At 38.8% G+C, this 21,704-nt stretch overlaps 1 protein-coding gene across 2 annotated transcripts in view; it reads right to left on the bottom strand.

Annotated features, from left to right (window-relative positions):
* Positions 1 to 18,243, bottom strand: part of LOC141351229 (uncharacterized) — a 64,957-nt gene extending 46,714 nt beyond the window's left edge. The window contains exons 1-3 of one of the 2 annotated variants that reach the window (XM_073857841.1): positions 18,106 to 18,243; positions 9,399 to 9,455; positions 6,693 to 7,406 (exon numbers count right to left, since the gene is read on the bottom strand). In XM_073857841.1, the coding sequence (XP_073713942.1) occupies positions 6,693 to 7,406; positions 9,399 to 9,455; positions 18,106 to 18,139 (805 nt within the window). In that variant the 5' untranslated portion in view covers positions 18,140 to 18,243. The remainder of the gene's footprint in view (positions 1 to 6,692; positions 7,407 to 9,398; positions 9,456 to 18,105) is intronic. The other variant, XM_073857842.1, reaches the window with a different exon arrangement.
* Between the last annotated feature and the right edge of the window lie 3,461 nt (positions 18,244 to 21,704).

A 21,704-nucleotide genomic window follows, 5' to 3' on the forward strand; every position in this document is an offset into this window, starting at 1 on the left:
ACATTAGTATGCTATACCTACTGATTAGTTAATCGCTCATCTTTATTAGTTATCAGTAATGATTTCAGTGTTAATGCAGCACTAATAATTTGTTCTGCATTAGTTCCTGTGTAACTAACTATTAAGTATGGACCATTATTTTAAAGTGTTACCCATGTTAGTAGTAACAGCAACCATGTATTCTCTCATATTTCTGAATTTGCAACAAATTGTCTGCGCTATATGTCACGTTTTTAGCAGCAGTTAAAGAAAGAGCTGATTGGATTAAACAAAGAGTTACTGGGTCGTGGGTCACTGGGTCCTGTTTAGTCACTATTTTATAGACAACAGAACACAAACTCTGTAAAAATAGCATTCAGTTGTGTTAAAATGCAATATAATGTGACGAATCAAAGAGTAAAACACGACGCAATGACGTCACATATATGCTAATCGGCATGTGACGTCATCACCGCCACAGTATCTCAAAATCCTGTGGGAAACACTGTGTGAGCACACACACACACTCATGAGAATGCTGGTGTCATACAAAATTCATTCACAATTACTTTTTTGCAAGTTTTGTTAGTCTGGAGCCCTGGCTTTGAATTATTAGGAATTTGTACCTACCTGAGAAAATAACTGGCTAATAGATAGCACACTACTGAAACTGAAGAACTAAAGCCTAACATTTAATGCACTTATCCAGTCTTTTCAGTGTCTGTGAATATAACTGTTGGGTAGGATGAGCTAAATATACATTTTGAACTAACAGACACTCTTTAGTCACCCGTAAAGACTTTTTCTTCCACTGTTTCCACTGTTTACTATTTGTACTGTCATGACAGCGATGGTGCTGATTTCTGCATCCATTATTAAAGCAATTATTAGTGATACAGTGGAAATTAGTAGATTTGGTTAGCATGTTGACTTTACGGTGTGCTCCTAAATTTTCTGGTTTTGCCCCTAAAATTTTCAGTTGGGGGCCACTGTGCTCCTAGTAAAAAAGTTAGTCTGGAGCCCTGACCGCAGTAAATTTTTTACAATTATTTAGAAATACATTTTAAAACAGTCTACCCTTTGCTTTCTAAGATGTTTTTCAAATAAAACAAAAATGTAAATATTAATTAAACTGATTTAAATTTATAGTCATATTTATAGAAACTGAGGGGTTACTTGAGTGTAACCTTGTTCCCTGAAAAAGCAGAGCGAGATGCTGTGCTGCTAAGCGCTATGGGGACACGTCTTTATTGTTGACCAGCTGAAAATAGTGTGCAAACACATCAATGGAATTGACCCGGAGGTATATAGCCTCGGTTGATGATGACATCATGGTGCACCCGATGCAAGGCTATAAAATAGATGAGCACCAGCTGTGTCATCACATCTTTTGTTTGAAGACCAGTCCTGGGACATCTACTGTACAAGACAGCGCAGCATTTCGTTCCACTGTTCCCTATCAAAAGCTTTACTCAATGTTGCGCTGCTAAGCGCTATGGGGAACGACAATACCCACGCTGCCATGCTTGGAGATGTCTGGACCCTTTACGGATGTGTAAGTGTGCAAACAAGGACCGCAAAGAAATCTCAGACATAAACAACCAAGCTAAAAAATAATAGATGTGTGCGGAAAGGATGCTCCTGCCGCCTCACAAACACCTATAAGAAGGCACCCCTTACTAATAAATAGCAGTGGGGGATACCCATTTATGGACAAATGGTATAGACATCAGCTTTAGATGTTGACTTGAGGACATGAGATCCTGGAGTGGCATGAGCATCCAAGCTATAAAATGTGAAGTTGTGACAGATGTGAAAAGGACCAGCCCACCGCATCACAAACGCTCTGTAAGGAGGCACCCCTTACTAACAGTAGGTAATCAGGATAAGGATGCAAAATCACCTTCATCATTCCAGGGGCAAAATCTAGACAGGATGGCGAGACCGCCAGAGCCTGCATATGCCCAATTCTTTTTAAAGAAGTTATTGCCATTAGAAAAACCATCTTTAGTGCCAGAAGTCTATCAGACACTGACTCTAGAGGTTCAAAGGGGGTCTGAACCAGACCCTCAAGGACTATAGCTAGGTCCCACAAAGGAATCTTAGTTCTTGTTGGAGGCCTCAATCGTTGGATGCCTCCCGAGCGGCGCCCCGTCCACCAAAGCGTGGCAAGCCGAAAAAGCGGCCACATAAACCCTGAGAGTGGATGGGCATAAGCCTGCTGACAGCTTTTCCTGCAGAAAACTCAGAACTGTAGCAATCTGGCAGTTAACAGGATCTGCATTATGTGTCGTGCACCATGCTTCAAAGTAGAGGTCTACACGGAAGACCCGAAGACCCGGGACCCGTACGGGTTAGGGTCTATATTTTAAATGATCAGCCAGGTCCGGGTCGGGTCTTAATCTATTACTTCGGGTCCCGGGTCTGTTTAACATTGTGGGTAATACCCGAGGTCACATACATTTTTTCTATGACGCTAAAATTGCGTTAAAAAGTTTAGATTTGGTTGCTCCAACCAGGCAGCTAATGCGCATGTGCTCTTTTAATGTTTCTCTGGCTACCAGTGAGGAGCTTCTGCAGTGAGACGCAATTACTTTACCTTTGATAATTGGTTCTTTTATATAGAAGGTGGGACCTATTCCGCCGTACCGCGCATTTTGGACTGACTTCTCTAATTTTTATAATAATATAAATTGAGCGTCTTGCTGTTATATCTAAAGTTTTTGCGACTCTGCTCAAAGAGCACAGAGATGACAGCAAAGAAGTAAAGCTAACGAAAGCAGCCATGGCACTGAATGAGCAATCGTTACTATAATCCAAATGGGCAAACATTATTAAGCAAGTTGACCCGATACACAACAAATGTAAAACTGCGTTATTAATCACCATGACTGTAAAGTGGACTTTTAAGTTGGAATAAGCAATAAACATTTCAATCGTCAAGAGAGGAATAACATGGATGGAACTTTCTTGGAAATAAGGATTGTGCATCACACAGTCAGGTACAAGGAGGGAGAAGACTAACTTCTATGGGTAAGACAAAAAGTTTAATTTTTGCTACTTGTTTATTGACTTATTAATAACATTTAGCTAAAGAATATTTGCCCGGGTCCAGCTTTCAAAATTTTTGCTACTTGTTTATTGACTTATTAATAACATTTAGCTAAAGAATATTTGCCCGGGTCCAGCTTTCAAAACAACAGACGGGTCCGGGTCGGTTCAGTGTAGCACATTTAGGGGTCTGATCGGGTTCGGGTAGGAATTTTTGGACCCGTGTAGACCTCTACTTCAAAGACACCCGATTAAAGGCATAATTCTTTCTAGTGGAAGGAGCCCTAGCACTCAAAAGAGTGTCAATAACATCAGGCGACAAACCTGTGTCCCTCAGTTGGTACCCCTCAGGAGCCAAACATGGAGATTCCACAGGTCGGGCCTGAGATGCATTATCACATGAGACAGAAGGTCCCTCCTCTCCGGACTCGCCCATGGCGAGCTGTTGAGGAGAGATATTATCTCTGAGAACCAGACTCTGTTTGGCCAACGCGGTGCTATCAGTAAGAGGCAAGAGCCTTGCTGGCGAACACTGGCTAGAACCTGTGGGAGCAGCGCCACTGGAGGAAACGCATAGAGGTGCTTGACCGGCCATGTGTGCGCCATTGCGTCCAGACACAGGGGGGCTGGGGGACTCAGAGAGAAGTAAAAGAGACGTTGCGCTATCTGAAAAGAGGCCAAGAGGTCCACTTCCTCTCTGTTAAATTAGGTCATTATCTGAGACACTATGTCTGGGTGGGGTTTCCATTCCCCAGTCGATAATGTCTGCCTGGACAGTAAATCTGCTCCTACATACAGGTCCCCGGGATGTACACTGTTCTGAGTGACAGGGACTTGTCCTGAGCCCAGAGAAAAATCTGCCTCGCTATCCTGTTCCAGTTGCACGAGCGCAGACTTCCCTGGTGACTTATGTATGAGACTGTCGATGTGTTGCCCACCCGCACTACGACATGACAGCTTCTCAGTTGGGGGAGAAAGCATTTCAGGGCCAGAAATACAGCCGTCAGCTCTAGGCAATTGATGTGCCAACTGAGCTGATGACCCTCCCATTCCCCTTGAGCTGGACGACCACCTAAAGTCGCACCCCAGCCTGTCAGGGAGGCATCTGTCATTAGCAGTCCGCAATGACAAGTTGCCTATAGCGTGGGACCAAAGGCAAGAAACCGGTGTCTTATCCACATAGTTAGTGTACAAAGTCACTTTTATTAGCCTTTGAGGGTTGGCCCTTAGATGAAACCCTCCGGCTCTGAGTCACAACTGAAACGGCCTTATATGCAACAGCCCCAAAGGAATCACCGTGGATGCTGATACCATGAGCCCTAATATCCTCTGATATTGTTTCACAGTGAGATCCTGGCCCAGCCTGACTCTGGTCAGGTATGCTGAATGGTCGCGATTCGTGCGGGAGACAGATGTGCCTGCATCGTAAACGAATCCCAGACTATCCCTAAATAAGTCGTTCTCTGGGCATGAGAAAGAACGCTTTTCTTGGCGTTGAGTCTCAACCCTAGAAAAAGTAGATGTGCTAACACAATGTTTTTGTGTTGGAGCGCCACCTCTCGTGATTTTGCTAGTATTAGCCAATCGTCCATGTAATTTAAAATGTGTTCGTTCCGGTCTCACGGAAGTGAATATCACCCCATTGAAGTGCGGAGGACGATGAATAAATTGGATTATGTATCCTATGTGTACTGTGCTTATTACCCAAGCAGAAACGCTTGGCAAGAGTTTCCACGCTGCCAGACTCTCTGATAATGGTATTAATTTTATTATTTCCTCTTGGGGGAATGCTAAAAAACCCTGAATGACAGGTGGAGAAGCTTTGTAAAAGCAGCGGGATGGAGCGATCTGATTTAATATGATATGCCCCGCCGGCGAGCCCTACTGTAACACGAGACAGATCTGTAGTCCTATGCAACTGTCAAATGTCTCTTTGTGTATTGTCTCGCCTGCACTCAAAACCTTTAACAGATCAGCCTGGTATGCCTGTAATATCGCCATAGTATGCAGCGCAGCACCAGCCTGACCTGCGGCTTGATAAGCTTTGCCCACGAGAGCTGAAGTTATTTTACATGGCTTCGTGGGCAGGGTAGGCTTCTTTAACTCTTTCACCGCCATTGACAAGATATCTCGTCAATTAAGAGAAAACGCTTCCCCGCCAACGAGATTTTCCATCTTTCCGCAATACTGCTATTATCCACCAGGCCCTTCTGCAACTTTTTAAACCCGGAAGTATTGCCCAATGGCAAGCTGCTGCATGTCCGTGTCTGTTTTAAAGATCGCTCTGAATGGGATCTCTATGAAAAGTCCGTCACAAATATGGAATTATCTCTGCTTTTTGCTCAAAATGTGGTGTTTTTGCAGAAACCTACCCATATTCAAAAGCTGATTACAAAAGAACCACTGAAGGTAGGATGAAACGTTTTTTTTTTTTTTTTGAAAGCAGAGTGGTCTGTTCTTTCATTTGGTATATTGTATGTTTATATATTTAAAGAAGAACATTTTCTGGAAGACATTAAACTTTGGTGAAAACCATGAAAAACGCTGGCGCTGGCTGGCAACTTTTTAAAAAAAATGCTGGCGGTGAAAGAGTTAATGAGGATGCCTAGCCAGGCGAGAGATAACTCGCGAGCGTCTCTTCCACCTGTGGCATTTCGGTATATCCGCGCGTCTTCCTACCCACGATAGTCGTAAATTGACGTTGTGGGCATGAAGCACGCAATGAGTATGGTCTCTCCCATGATTCATTTAATTCACCATGGAGATCCTCAAAGAAGGGGAGAGGCTCATGTTTCGTCTTCTCCCTTTTGTCACTAGAAACCTATTCGCTAGTTTGCTTTGTTTTGGGTTCTCTGGCTCTCGAGGCCAGTCAATATGCAACCTGGGGCGTTACCACCTCGAGAAGCTCCTCGGCCGACTTTTTATCGTGCAAGGAACTCTCAGAGGCTGATTTATCAAACTCCGCACAACCCAGAGAGATATCATCAACGTCATTATTATAATTATCCCCCACATGAACCGAAGAAACACCGGAGTGCGCTTCGAAATCACGCAAAGAAATATATCTTAATTTGACAGTGCAGTCAGAAAATAATCACGGCGAGCACAAAGCTTTTTTTGTTTGAATGATTCACAATGCTCGCACTCATCAGACTGTAAAGCCATGACAGCATGTTCCTCCCCCAAACACACAAAACAGTTAAGAGTGTGTGTCGTCCTTCGCCATAAAGCGAAAACAAACTCAACTCAGACTGTTCGTGACTCTTCTTAATCATATTTTCCCTTTAACTTAAACTCTTTTAAAATCGGAACGAGAGAAAGTCTGCACTCTATCTTTTTGGAATCTAACTCGTAACAAAGATCTCAACTGAAGTTCAAAAGGTAAGAGAGAGATTTGCATTTAGTGTAGTACACACTCATTCAGTAGTTGGCCTGAAAATAAAAAGACCTGATGACACTGCTTGTGCTCATCTATTTTATAGCCTTGCATCGGGTGCGCTGTGATGTCGTCATCAACCGAGGCTATATACCTCCGGGTCAATTCCATTGACGTGTTTACACACTATATTCAGCTGGTCAACAATAAAGATGTTTCCCCATAGTGCTTAGCAGTGCAGCATTAAGTAAAGTTTTTGATAGGGAACAGAATATTCAATACTTACAAAATAAACCTCCTCCATCTTTATTTTTTTTATGTCTCTCTTTGGGTTTTCCATCATCTTTGTGATATGATTTGTCCTCCTTTGATCTCAGTGAATCCTCATGTTGAGTCACCTCTGGCTCTGGATCAACAGATGATCCTTCAGCTTTTGCATCTTCATAGATGTCACAGGTGAGATATTCTTCAGGTTCTTTCTCAAGTATATCATCTACTCTTTTGAACATCTCTGAGCACCATCCTGGTTGTCTTTCATTAAAGTGAAGATGTCCTCCTCCACACACATGTATTAACTGATTGACTTCATTGTTTGTCACAGATCTTTGTATATCTTCATTAGTAGTCAGCACTATGGTGCGTTCCATTGCATGATCACTGAAGCAGTTCAACACATGCATCACTCTGTGTTTGTCCATCTCACTGAAGTCATGATGCTGCAGTATGAGTATAAACACATGAGGTCCTGGATCAGAATCATTCACACAGTCTCTCACTCCTTCTCTGATCTGATGGTCTGAGAGGTTCAGCTTGAGCAGAAGAGGATAGCTGATCAATGAGATGTTCCTGTTTTCCACCAATCCACTGATTACCACACTGTGATTCTTGGAATAATTTAAAGAAACGTTTTTCTCTATCACAACTGTCCCCAGGATATGTTTTCTCACTTTGATGTTTTCAGATAAATGCTTCCCCAGCAAAACAATCCTCAGATCACTCACTGAAACACAATGACAAATTAATTTGCACTGAAACCTCTGGATTATGTTAAGATAAAGTATGTTACCTTTTCAGTAACTGCACAATACAGTATGTGTTAGTCATACATGCTACTGCTACTTAAACCCATGTGTGTCACAATTGGATATTGTCCAGTGAAGTTAGCCGTGACACAAAAAAAAAATGAAAATAGTATTTTCTATCGATGCTTGATTCATTCATGATCAATGAAGTCCAAAGCTACATTTCACCACAAGACAGCTTCATTCTCTAATATAAGGGTTTAAAATACTTAACACAGGAAGTGCCCTTGTGGGTTGTTAAGGTAAACTGTGTTTAAACTTTGGTAAGTTTGGAAGTAGCGATTGCCTTATTTTCCCCGTGGTGACGTATATCCGAAACGGCATTTGAGATGAAATAAGGCAGGGCTGGATTTGAATTTGTCCATCGAGATCTGATTGGATCGTTTAAAGTTGGGTCGTGTGGCTAATTGCTAATCGCTGCGATCTTCTCCCGCCCACCTGCCATACTTATGACCGGAAGTGAAGAAAGATCGTTTTGAGGAGGGGAGGAGATTTGCATTTTTTATTAAAGATTATGAGCACACACAATTTTTTTAAATATAATGAACCTCACAGATAAGTCATTTGTTAATAATACCACAATATTAAATATATATATAGTTTTTCATTTCAATTTCATTGCGACTTTAATCCACATGGTTTTGGGGATATAACTTTTTTTAAATCCCAATCATGAAGAATTCAGGAGATTATTGTCACATGTCGGGAGTAACCAGTACTTGACAGATATTAATTGTTTTAAAGTTGCTGTAGGCCTCTTAGCAGCCTCCCTTACCAGTTTTCTCGTTGTTTCTTGTCATTTTAGGTGGATGTCCTAGTTTTAGAAATATAATTGTTGTGCCATATTTTCTTAAGTTTCTTAATTTTCTTAACTTAACTTTATTTAACTTCCATAAAGTGCAGGTGCACTCTCACATCTACATACACATAGCTGTGGGCGTGGCCTTGCTTCACACAGAAACATAACATTACACTACACTGATGTAGAAAAATAATAAAGGTGAGACAGGTTCTGACATGATTTATCTTGTTTTCTTTTTCTACTTTTTATATGCACTGTATATTAATCTAAACAACACTTAAATAGTAACTAAACCCTAATCCAACTTTTTTACTGATCTGTAAGAATGATGGTTTATTAGTGCTGTTCATTGATTTTAGTAAGTTTTTTGACATTTGGATCTAAAGTGTTTCAATACTACAATATATGGTGTAAAAACGTCTGAGTGCTGCCCTCTTCAGGTTGAACGGTGGCTACTGCCGTTGAATTTTCCTATTGGATGTTGGGTCCAAAAAGTGACTCCTGACGTAAGCAGGTTCAAGCTCACCACGCCCTTGTTACGATCTCACCACACACTTTGTACGAGCTTAGTTCGTCCCCTCTATCTCCGTTGGGATCTGCCTACTTTTCTTGCATTTTTCAAATATTGCCAGTGGGTGGAGTCAGGCTCAGGGGTTTAGTTACGCTTTAATTACGTAAATAAAGTTCTGTTCAGATGAATTAATGAATTGAGCTAAATCTGGATCATTATATAAGTGCTTGTTATACATACCCACATTAAACATCATTTTATACCAGCCTTGTAAGAGAAACTGTGTGATTCAGTATAGAGTCACAGTTTGGCCTCGTACACACTGCAAAGTTTCGAGATTGACATCTGTATTTCTGAATGACCTGACGGCAGGATTAAGCGGATTTGACGCAAATGTATAATATGTTTTTTACAATCATTATCCCATTTTTGATTGATGTCACATTTATTAGCTTCTGCATCCTAACTCTTATTTATTGCTTGTGATATTTCTCATTTGTAAGTTGCATTAATTGGATAAAAATACAAATATCTGTCATGTCAATAAAATGAACTTTTTGAAATTTGAAAGTAAATGACAGATAGGGGGTTACTCACTGTTTGGTCGATTCCAATGAGGACTCTGTCTTCCAGTCAAGTGTTTCTCATTTTTTTCTGTTTCACACATTTAAGAAATATAGACCATTTAACACAACTACATAAATATAATACATAAATGACCATATAACTGAATGACAAGGCACAAGCAGAGCACAAACTTACGCTGGGTTTAATTGTAACAAAACATACAGTAATCTGTGCTTTTGGTCTTTTTCTCTTACTGTCAGAAGATGATTTAGGGCTCAGTCACACCAAAAGCGCTTTAAACGCTTGCAAACGCAAGGCGCGACGCACGGCCTTTTTTAAAAAAGAGCAGTGCAGCGCGGCTTTTCATATTGCTAAGCAACCACCGAGTCAGCTGTCTTGTCAATCAAATATTGAAGCGTGAGCGCTCTTTTGCTGTTAACTGTCATATTAGCAGAAACTTTAAAAAGATGATGCTTGCTCTGACCTTGTTTGAGGATAAGAGGAGCACAAACACGCATGAGAGAGTGAGCGAGTGGAGTCTGGTTCTTCAAAGCAACTGTAAACTTCACTCGCCACAACGTAAGGCCCGCCTCTCCCCTCATTCGATTGGACAATGGAAGACGCGAATGACGTCAGGCGCTCCTCCGCTCCCAGTGCTCCTTCAAAAACGCGTGCGCGGCAGGCGGCAGAAAACCGCAAGGCGCTCGGCGCGCATAAACAGCGCGCAAACGCGCCCTGCCCATAGAATATCATTCAAAAAAGGCGCCTGCAACTGCCATAAACGCTTTTGGTGTGACTGAGCCCTTAGTGTTCATTTGTGAAAAGTTTTGATGTGTTTTTGTTTAGATTCTGGTCAAAAGGTATTTTGGAGGCATGAAAGTAAATTTCCTCATTAGTTTTTGAGTTTCTAAGTCATCAAACCCAACATAGTATTAGAAGAAAAAAGGAGTAAACTGCGCTTCTGTGATCCAAGACAATCCGGTGCGACCAGAGCAGGACGGAACAATATACAACAAGGAGATCGCCGGTGCAACACAGATGTCTGTATAAAATTATTTTAATAAAGATGCACAACAGTAACTGTGACTAACGTTTCGATGCACAATTACATCTTCATCAGAGTCCTGGGAAAAGACGGGCAATAGTGCCCTTATTAATAATCATTCACAGGTGCATAAAGGGGGCGTGAACCCTCCACAATTAATTATCTAAACCCAGGTGTCACATTTACAAATAAATCATTAGCGAGCAAATGTCTGGACAAATCAACATATACACAATATATTCACACCACACATATATCTTACATGCTCTATTTAAATAGTTAAAGAAAGCATGTAAGACTCATTTCTTCATTTAAACCAAAAGGTTCCAAAGTGTTCAAAGTGTGTATCCAAAATGCTTCCCTACACAGGAGTTTTTTAAGAATATCTCCACCTCTGGATGGGGGTATAATTTTTTCTATTCCCCAAAACTTCAGTGATGCAGGTGAACCATGATTTGCCTGCATATAATGTCTCGCCATGGCATATGTTAAGTTCTTGGTACGAATTGCTGTTTTGTGTTCAGCTATCCTAAGTTTAAGTTGACGTTTTGTTTGACCTATATAAACCAGTCCACAGGGGCATTTAAGAAGGTATACTACATGTGTACTATTGCAGTTAATAAATGAAGAAATTGAATACTTCTTACCCGTGCGGGGATGTAGAAAATCTTTTGCATTGGCAGCCCAGTCTCCTGAAAACGCGTACAAACAGCACGATGTGCAAAACTCGTGCAATACATACGCCAAATTCCACTTTGGCGTGCATATGATACGCAAGTCCTTCCCATTCACTTAAACGGGCCATCTTTTTTTGTCGTTTTATTTATTGGTTTCTCAATTTTTTGCTATTTTTTACCATTCTCGCTTGGGTCCAGGGTTAGAACAACTTTTTGTTATATAAAAATGACATCCTAACCCAAACCCCAACTCTAACCCCAACTCCACGCGACCATGGCTTAAATACGGACAAAAACATTGAGAAACCTGTATATTAAATAACCTTATTAAGCTCATCTAAAATCTAACCCTAAACCAAAGCGATAATGGTTTAAAAAACAGAAAAAAATTGAGAAACCAATAAATAAAACGACAAAAAAGATGCCCCGTTTAAGTGAATGGGAAGGACTTGCGTATCATATGCACGCCAAAGTGGAATTTGGCGTATGTATTGCACGAGTTTTACACTTCGTGCTATTTATACGCAACCTCAGGCGGTTCAGCACAAATATCTCTGAGAGTCGGGTCACTATTGAGAACATGCCAATGTTTACGGATAATATTTTTTATTCTACCTGCTGCTGGAGTGTAGCTAGTAGAAAAAAATAATTTAGATGGCGTGTTTGGCTTAGATTTTTTCATTAACAATGAGGGGCGATCTGTATTCAGAGCCCTATCCCACGCTTTAGTGATATCAGATTTATCATAACCGCGTTGTTCAAAACGACATGCTAGATCAGCTGCTTTTGACATAAATTCATTTATAGTGCTACAGTTTCTTCTAACTCGCAAAAACTGACCGACTGGTATATTGCGGATCAGGTGAGGCGAGTGATTACTGTCTGCTCTTAACAGGGTATTCCTGCTGAGAGGTTTACGGTAGTGGATTGTAAATTATTATTTACATCCTTAGAAATAGTCAGGTCTAAAAAAATCAATGGATTGCTTGTTAAATTCCATGGTAAAAGACAGATATTCTGCAGTGGAATTAATATAAGTCAAAAACTGATTTAACTCAATAGGTGTACCTTTCCATATTAATAGGACATCATCTATGTATCGGCGCCAGAGTGATATTTTAGAATGGAACGGGTTATTTTCGGTGTTTTGTATCAATTTTTCTTCCCAGAAACCCATCACCAGACAAGCATATGAGGGTGCAAAAGAAGACCCCATAGCAGTCCCCTGAAGTTGTAGATAAAATTTGTCGTAGTATTTGAAAAAATTCTTAGATAGAATAATCTCGACGAGATTTACAAGAAACTCCGAAGGGGGCAAAACGTCATTAGGCGTTTGGTGAGATAGTACGATATGACTTGTAGACCTATGTGGTGCGGTATACATGTATAAAGACTTTGCACATCCAATGACACAAGAAAATCATTGCTTTCACATTTCAAGTTACTAATCAAATTTAAAACATCAGTTGTATCCCCAAGGTATGATGGTAGACTATAAACAAATTGTCTTAGAAAAAATCTACAAATTGAGAAAGGGGCTCAGTCAGGGGCGAAAATCTCATCTAAATGTTGGGGGGGACAATAAACATAAAATTTTTCAAGAACAATTTTTGAAGGGGACACCAATAATACAGGCAAAATTGTACTTGCAAGGAAATGGGTACAGATAGAAAACGTTTCTCTTTCTCTATGAACGGACGCAAATTTAATTTTAATACATATGAATGCAGAGGTGAAAAGAGTAATACAATTTTCTACTTAAGTAAGAGTAAAGTTACTTTAATAATATGCTACTTAAGTAAAAGTAAAGTTACTTTATAATATTTTACTTAAGTAAAAGTAAAGTTACTTTAATAATATTTTACTTAAGTAAAAGTAAAGTTACTGGTCTAAAAATCTACTCAAGTAAAAAGTAAGTCATTTTAATTTTAAGAGTAAAGTTACTTTTTTACAGCGGGGAGAGGTTTCTAGTATAGTTCACAAAGGAAGGATATATACATCTCAAACTATGTTTTTAATTGTAAACATCTCTACAATTAAAGTGCAATAACAAATGTTAATAAAATAAAAAGCTTTTTTATAACTAAGAAACATTTATGGAATTATTTAATGAGTTTTACAGGTGAGTTATGCACTTTTGAAGCAAAAATAATATGAGGTCAGCAGGCAGCTAGTAAATACAATCATTATATGAAGGTTGTAATTGATGTATTGCTGGTAACATACATTATGTTATTAAACTATATACATAAATGAGCATATAATGAGATGAGTGCCATGGCTATACACTATACATCCTTTACACGTTTATTAGCTCCCAGACCTGTGTACCTGATGTCTTTCAATCTCTCTCTCTCTCGCGCGCTCTCTCTCTCTCTCTCTCTCTCTCTCTCTCTCTCTCTCTCTCTCTCTCTCTCTCTGCAATGTCTAATGATCTGCGCATTCTCGAGGACGTTCTTAAATTGTTTGACTTGACGCGAAGCTGCTAGACCTCGGAAGATAATGCGCATGTATTAAAAACGCATCGTGCAAATTAGCGGTTAAAACCCGGTCGGCAATTCTCAAACTCCGTACTCAAGAGCATGAACCCTAATTGAATGAAACAATCGCTTTGCGTCAAAGGCCAGGGGTTTCTTTTGTAAGAATTGAATCGAGGGTCTGCCGGTCTCGTCCCTCTCCATGGTTCTTTTTGCGCGTTCCCCAGCCCATCAATCAATCATCCGACCGTGGCGCGTCTTTATCACCTTACTTTTATATTTATTTTTACTCAGTAACGGATATGATTTAACATGTAGCGAAGTAGCCTACAATACTTTAAACATACTTAAGTAAAAGTAAAGTACAGATATTAAAAACTACTCAAAGTAAAATTACACAAAAAACTCAGTTACAGCAAGGTGAGTAAATGTAATTTGTTACTTTCAGCTCTGCCTCACCTCTGCATGAATGCATAAAAATGTTTTCTTGATCGTTTATCTGCTTCTGTTCTCAGAAAACGAAATATGTTCATGTGTATATGTCAACATAGTCCAGTTTTAAAACATATGAGGATAAACTGATAAGTGATGCAGTGCCGGCGCCAGCCGAGCGCTGATGAGGGGGCGATCACACAAAATACATTTAATTCCCCAAGCTAGAAAATACATATAGCTTTGGTACGTCCCTTAAGCTTTAACGTGTTATAAACAAACATCTCTGTAATACAACCACAAAGAACTACAGCTATAGTGAGCAACGTACATGATCTGAACACTTTTACTATATACAACAACAAAAAAGCATACCTAACGTTACTTAACAGCACAACACTGCTCATTTGAAGTTCAGACCCAGAGGTAGTTTTTTTTAATCCATTTCGACTGTCCATTGTGAAATTAGTTAATGCAATATAATACCCTGAAATTATGAAATGTTCGTACTTCGTGTTTGCTTTCCGTAGTGCAAATAATTTTTACGTAATGGTGGGGGACAGTGTTTGCAAATGGTTTCTAGCGCAAAGACGGTTCAAACGCAACATTTTATCAAAATTTTGGTTCAATTTGATCATTTAACGTAGTTATTTTAACTGCCACAAGTAATGCACCATAAGCTAGCGATTAAACACCAGCAGATAGAGAACCACAATAGCAAAATGACAATAACTCGTTTACACATTTAGCTATGCTTTAGGATAGGCTAATTCAAATACCTATTCGTTAACTATAAATTCAATGTCTGTTTTTATCTATTAATATTAATAATAATACACGTATTTTACTTCTGATAAACAGGTGTGTGTGAGAGAGAGATAGTATGCTTACCTTTAACGTTAAATGCAGAACAATAATAGGTTGGTTGTACTTTAACTTGCAAGGATGCTGAAGAACATAAACATCTGAACTTTTCAAAACAGTCTGGCTGTTCATGGTGCCAGAATTGACATGACAGCCGAACATTTGGTTCTGTGCACCTGAAATGCTCCGATAATAATCCATGCCACGGCATTAATTGACGTGTGATAATCCGGAGTCCAGTTTGCAGAATTTGCAGTCCTATTTTACATATATCCATTGCTACAGGGCAGGCCCGGGTCACTCTCCCACTCCTTTCTGTAACTTTGATATACTCTCGCACTTCGACATCTTGATTTCCCGCTGAGACTGACGACGTCGACGTGCGTCAAGCTGTCAAGCTGTCAACACAAAAGGCTTGTTCAACTCCATGCGGCGCTGCAAGAAACGACAGCCGGATGACGTCAAAGTACCGCGAGAACGATTCGAGAAATCATGCAAAGTGTAATTTCGTCTCGCTCTCGCGGCGCTTTGACGTCATCGCCTCACAGTTCTAGTGGCGCCGCTTGAAGTGTAACAAGCCATGAAGTGGGCGTGTGTTTATTAATGTCACCGTAGAATACATGCACACTTGATTTTTTGGTTTTGTTAAATAATTAGACTCTAAAATTCACTTTAGGAAGACAATACACAAGGCAAATGTGATTTTTAAATAAAATATTATCATTAAAATAAAATCCCATTCAACATTAATGGTGGTCTGAGGGGGCGAGATAGTGCCGGTGAGGGGGCGACGCCCCCTCACGCCCCCTCGTGGCGCCGGCCCTGAAGTGATGTGAAACGTTGTATTGTATATAGCTGATTAACGCGTCGGCTCCGTACACTTCTCTACCACCGGAATGTGTGTCGGTGGTGACCGGTGAGGTAAAAGGGGCGCGGGCAGTGGACCAAACCACTGTGAGGCAAGGGAGGGGGAATCAAAATGTTTAAAAGTTTCTATTTTAAGTATTATAAATCATTAAATTATTTTCAATACACATATTCTAATGATATTTTAGGGGGGACAACCCTCAGATAGGGGGGGTCCTGTCCCCCCGACCCCCCCGGGATTTCCGCCCATGACTTCCTATGCTGGATACAATAGGACGTACACTGTCAAAAATAAAGGTACGAAGCTGTCACTGGGGCAGTACCCTTTAAAAAAGGTCCTAATATGTACCATTTAGGTACAAATATGTACCTTTAAAGGTACATTTTGGCAGTTCAAAGTACTAATATGCCCTCTTTGGGTACAAAGGTGTACCTTTTTGAAAGGGTATACTGTTCCAGTGACAACTTTTGTACCTTTATTTCTGAAAGTGTAGAGGAGGATCATCAAGACGCTTTGGAACCTTTTGGTTTAAATAAAGAATTGAGTCTTACATGCTTTCTTTAACTATTTAAATAGAGCATGTAAGATATATGTGTGGTGTGAATATATTGTGTATATGTTGATTTGTCCGGACATTTGCTCGCTAATGATTTATTTGTAAATGTGACACCTGGGTTTAGATAATTAATTATGGAGGGTTCATGCCCCCTTTATGCACCTGTGAATGATTATTAAAAAGGGCACTATTGCCCGTCTTTTCCCAGGACTCTGATGAAGATTTAATTGTGCATCGAAAGGTTAGTCACAGTTACTGTTGTAACTGGCGATCTCCTTGTTGTATATTGTTTTTCCAACATTGTGTGTGTGTGTGTGTGTGTGTGTGTGTGTGTGTGTGTGTGTGTGTGTGTGTGTGTGTGTGTGTGTGTGTGTGTGTGTGTGTGTGTGATTGAGCATGTCGTTTTTATATTGCATTTGTGCTCTAATACTAGACCTTATTTTATGTGTTGAAATTTTCAGATTTATTCTGAATGCATTGATTTTTTTGACAAATAAAAAGAAAATATATATATATATATATATATATATATATATATATATATATATATATATATATATATATTTGCATTTCCTATTCATTCAATTGGGGTCATTTTTACCAACAAGGGCCTCTTTCGGTAAATCTTTTACACATCTTTAGAATGACTGAATCAAGCCCAGTTTTTTATATGAATATTGACAGATAGTCTAGAAAAGTCACAAAGTTTTCTTCCACTGAGATAAGGGTAACCATGTTTTTTAACTAAAGAAAAGTGGCTTGGGGGTAAGATTGACCTCAAAAGACTTATAAGGGTTAAAAATGTCTTCTATAAATATTATCATTTCATTAACGTTTTGACTAAACAAACAATACCTAAATCTTGAGGTTTATATTTTAATCCTCATGCAGTGGTTCATTCAATACAAATATCAGCCAATAATCCTGAATCAACTGTAAATTAATTTTTGTTTTAACTAACAAACTTTCCATACTTTACTTTAAGGGTTTCAGAGTCTATGCATTGCTTTGGATGCATTAATCAAAGAAATACGTCACAGGCGTGCCTGCTTGGGGAAATTCTACTCAAGGTCGGGCATATTTTACTGCAGAACTGCGCACATTGTTAGAAAAATTGTCATGCACACCGCTATGCAAAATGGAGTTTTGTGCACTGAAAGCGCACAGGCAGCCACTCATTTTCACTGCGCGCAACCAACGTGCTCATGTGACCAAACTATTTATAAACTATGCATAAGCCCTGTCCAGAAAATCACCCCAATATGTTCATTTGTTGCAGAGATGTGTATGTGTTGCTTGTGTAAAAATATGATTAATATAACTCAAAGTGCATTAGTTTGTGCCACACCTACACAGGAAATAATAAAGGATCAAAGGGAGTTAATCATTATTTCTCACTGACATTGAACTGCAATAAAATTAATATCAGATTCAACAGATTTATGCCTAGGCTATATCAACTGACATATATGCCTATAAGTGTGTTTTCTGTTTAATTTTCTTTTGTAAACCTGTAAACATTAACATTAATGCCCTAAACAGTAAGAAAATGCAGCATTTTTGTTAAATCAACATATATTTCTATGTTACTTAAACTTAACAAATTAAATTAAACAATTTCAACTTGTTTTTATAAGTTATGTCAACCTATCACTGGCAAAAACTTTAAATAGACTAAGTTGTATTAACTTCGTGCTGCATCTTTTATATTGTACGTGAGAAATTGAAAGTAAAATCAAACCCCTCATACAGTAAGTTAAGTGGAAATGAAGAAAATGTTTGTGGCATTTAAAGGATTGTATTAAAACAAAGACTTACCGTGTTTTTCAGCTGAAGGTCTAGATAAAGACATTTTAGGAGCGCAGCAGAAAGTTCATCACTGTATTCTTTTACACCAAACACGACATGAATACTTCCTCTAAATGAAGTGCTAAGTATTGTCCAAGGTTCAAGTCCAAGGTTCAAGTCCATTTGCAAAACATTTAGAGGACAGAGATGAAAACACATTATTTATCTAAACAATAATTGTACAAAAATCTAGTTTTTGCCAGAAAATATTACATAGATTTAAAAACTTGAAAGATTTTTATTGATTCACATGAATGAAGACACGTGATTATCTGATCATTTCAGACAAAGCATTGAATGGTGTATAAATTTGATCATACTTTTCTGGATAGTTTGGCTATTTTGTGAGGAATCTTGGTGTTCTTCTGGATAGTCGGCTTACTTTTGAGAAGCACGTCTCTTCAGTTGTTGTCTCCAGCTTTAATCAACTCATTATCACTCATCAAAATTAAACATTTCTTGCCTGCAAAGTCTCTCGAAGCAGCTGTTCATGCTTTTATTGTCTCGAATCTGGACTATTGCAACTCGTTATAATCTGGTATATCAAAGTCTCAAGTTGCTCGACTACAACTGGTCCAAAACGCTACTGCCAAATTTCTCACAAAAAGGACAGAAATATGATCACGTTACCTCCAATTTGTTATCTCTACATTGGTTACCAGTTCACTTTAGGAATAATTTCAAAATTCTTTTATTCATTTTTAAATGCTTACACGATCTCACCCCGCACTACCTATTATTTATGCTATTAAAGCAACATTACACACTAACTAGGGTTTAAAAAATGGAATCAGAAAGAACATGGCCTTTAACAAGTGTTAAGTGAGTGTACAGATGACATCTACAGTAATTTTATTTGAATTTTAATTGATATATCGGTATATTGATATATATACTGTTATATATTGATATATATTTTATCAATGTCTAGGCTGGTGGCAAACTATTTGTCAGTTTAGTTCCCTAGTGTTAATACATGAATTTCTTGTAGCTGACATAACTACTCTCGATATTTTGTTGGGAATGGGTTTTTGCTGAAGTATAAGGCGATCATTTATATGTATATGCATATATGTTTTAATATATGTGACATGTATAAAATTAGACGTTTTTCTATTTTATATGTACATGTATGCAGCTATATGTTCACTTGTATATTAGTAAAATTATTATAATCCATAGCTGCTAGAGAACAATCCGCATATATCAGATGCATGCACAAAAAGAGCAGAAAACACATTTTAACATCTATATATTTGTAATATTGTTTATTGTTAAAATGACCCCCATTAGCTGTCACCAAAGTCTTCCACAAAATAAATAAATCACATACACTAATAATCTAACAGCAGTAAAACATTGTAGACATTATTATAACTATCATCAGAAATTATTTAAGAATATATTATTACAGTATTACATTAATTATTACATTCATACATTTCCTACTTACAATTTGAAATAGTGAATTCTCAGATAGTTCCTGAAAGAGACTTTGCCATTTATTTTACGTATATTCAATGGCCAATGACTCCAATGATTGATGGCACAATAAATTACTGTTCTCTTTAAAGCATTTGAATTTGGACATGGTAATATTAACTGGCCATCATCAGCTGACCTACTCAAATGAGAATGAACCTGATCACACCTAACAATTTGGTTATATATGAACACTGGTTGAGAAGAAAAGACTAAAAATGTAGTTGTATTGAAAACCAGCCTTTTGTCCACCGTTAACCATGAGAGTCGATGGTGCCTACTGATAGTGTTTGTTCTTATGGGACAATTTAATACTAACCTGACAACTCTGTTTTGGGCAGTTTGTAATTTCTTTAATTGACATTTAGATGTAGATGACCATACTGTACAGGGGCACAATAATCCAGGTGACATAAAATAAAAGATTTAGCCACCTGTCCCACAATGTATGTAGGTACATAAGCAAGACATCTCCTCACCATTGCGAACCCATCTTCTTCACTATGATATCAATATGTTCTGCCCATGACAGCTGACTGTCTATTATTGTGCCCAGTAATTTTACTTTCTACTTTCTGGAAAATCTTATCCTAGTACATGTCATCATAGCAAAAATATATATCACAAAATATTATTTTATACCCTAATATATTAAGTTTCACCTGTTGCCGGTAGAGGTGCTAATTTAGTAAATGCATCTATTGTTTGTATTTGGTGAAATGGAAAAACGATCAAAGCAATCGTATGGGTTGGAGAATATGTTGGAAATACAGGAGTCTGCACAGAGTGTTTATTTTGAAATTGACAGGATACTTTACTTTATTTTGTATTTACGATGCGACTTCAACATGGCGCACCTCAAAAATACATAGACAGTAAAAGAAATGGACGCAATTAGAAGCACACACTTCCTGGGTGTCGAGCGTACTGTGCAGACTCAAACTGACATTGATAACGTAAATGTCACATTAGCAATTTGTCTGACAATTGTAAGTCATCTAATAGCCGTGCCAAGAGAAATCTGAATCACCGCCGAATCTTGCAGAGACGGCGAGCGAGAACAGGAACACATTTTGGTAAGTATTCTGATGAATAATCTCCCTTGACTTTATGCCTCTACGTCCACCTGATTGCCTCATAGACAGTAAAAGATCCTCCTGTTCCTCCTGAGAAACGGTAATTTCTCTATTGTGCGACAGAGAGTCGCAGGCTTTGATGCAATCGTTAGCCTATTTTTACAAAAACTGCTTCTACTGGGACATAACGTAAGATACATGGTAATGGAGCATTTTATATATTTTAGTGTTTCTTTATAAATAATTAATGGACAAATGGAGTCTTTAAACGCCTCAGATGTAAAGTTATTCACTGTCAAACTGGCACCAAAATGAATGGGAGTCAATGGAATGCTAAAAGTAGGTGGGGGTCCGCTAATCAATGTGGGCAATCTGCAGCAGCAAAGGACACACCTCATGTATCCTACAAATTCCTATGAAAGAAGAACGCATTCGAAGGTCGCCTTCAGAGAGTCCTACTTACATTTCTGAAATGAGACAGCCTCAATGACGTCTGCAACCACTAGAGTCTAGAGGACGCAACCTGTAAAACGAGACACAGCTATAGACTAGGCGCCTATATTTAGCGAAGCAGAGCGGAGAGCCACTTCTGGGACGCTTTTGAAACGTGCCGGGTTGCATCTGGTGTAAACACAAGCATTGACCAGAATGACAGCGATCAGTTTCGGTTGCCTCTTACATAATACATCAAGAGAGATGACATTAAAGGTATAGTGGAAGATTTTCTTTTTCTGGGTGGGTCATCAAGACTATTGGTCATCCCAGTTGTCAATCATTCTAATGATATGTTGACGTAAGGCCATCGTACGTGCTTGTCCCTAGGTTTGCTTTCTGCACACTTTCAGGTGTATATGTGTGGTGGTCTACGGTTTCAGCCATTCATTGAAGCTCGCCGTTCTCACCATGTTTTTCAAAATGTCTGAGGGTTGGAAGAGAAAAAGTGTCTACGAATTGCATGACAAGAAGAGAAAGGCCTCTGAAGAAAGAAACAAGACCAGAGTGTTTATGGGA

The sequence above is a fragment of the Misgurnus anguillicaudatus genome, chromosome 19 (assembly GCF_027580225.2).
Source record: "Misgurnus anguillicaudatus chromosome 19, ASM2758022v2, whole genome shotgun sequence".
Taxonomy (NCBI): Eukaryota; Metazoa; Chordata; class Actinopteri; order Cypriniformes; family Cobitidae; genus Misgurnus; species Misgurnus anguillicaudatus.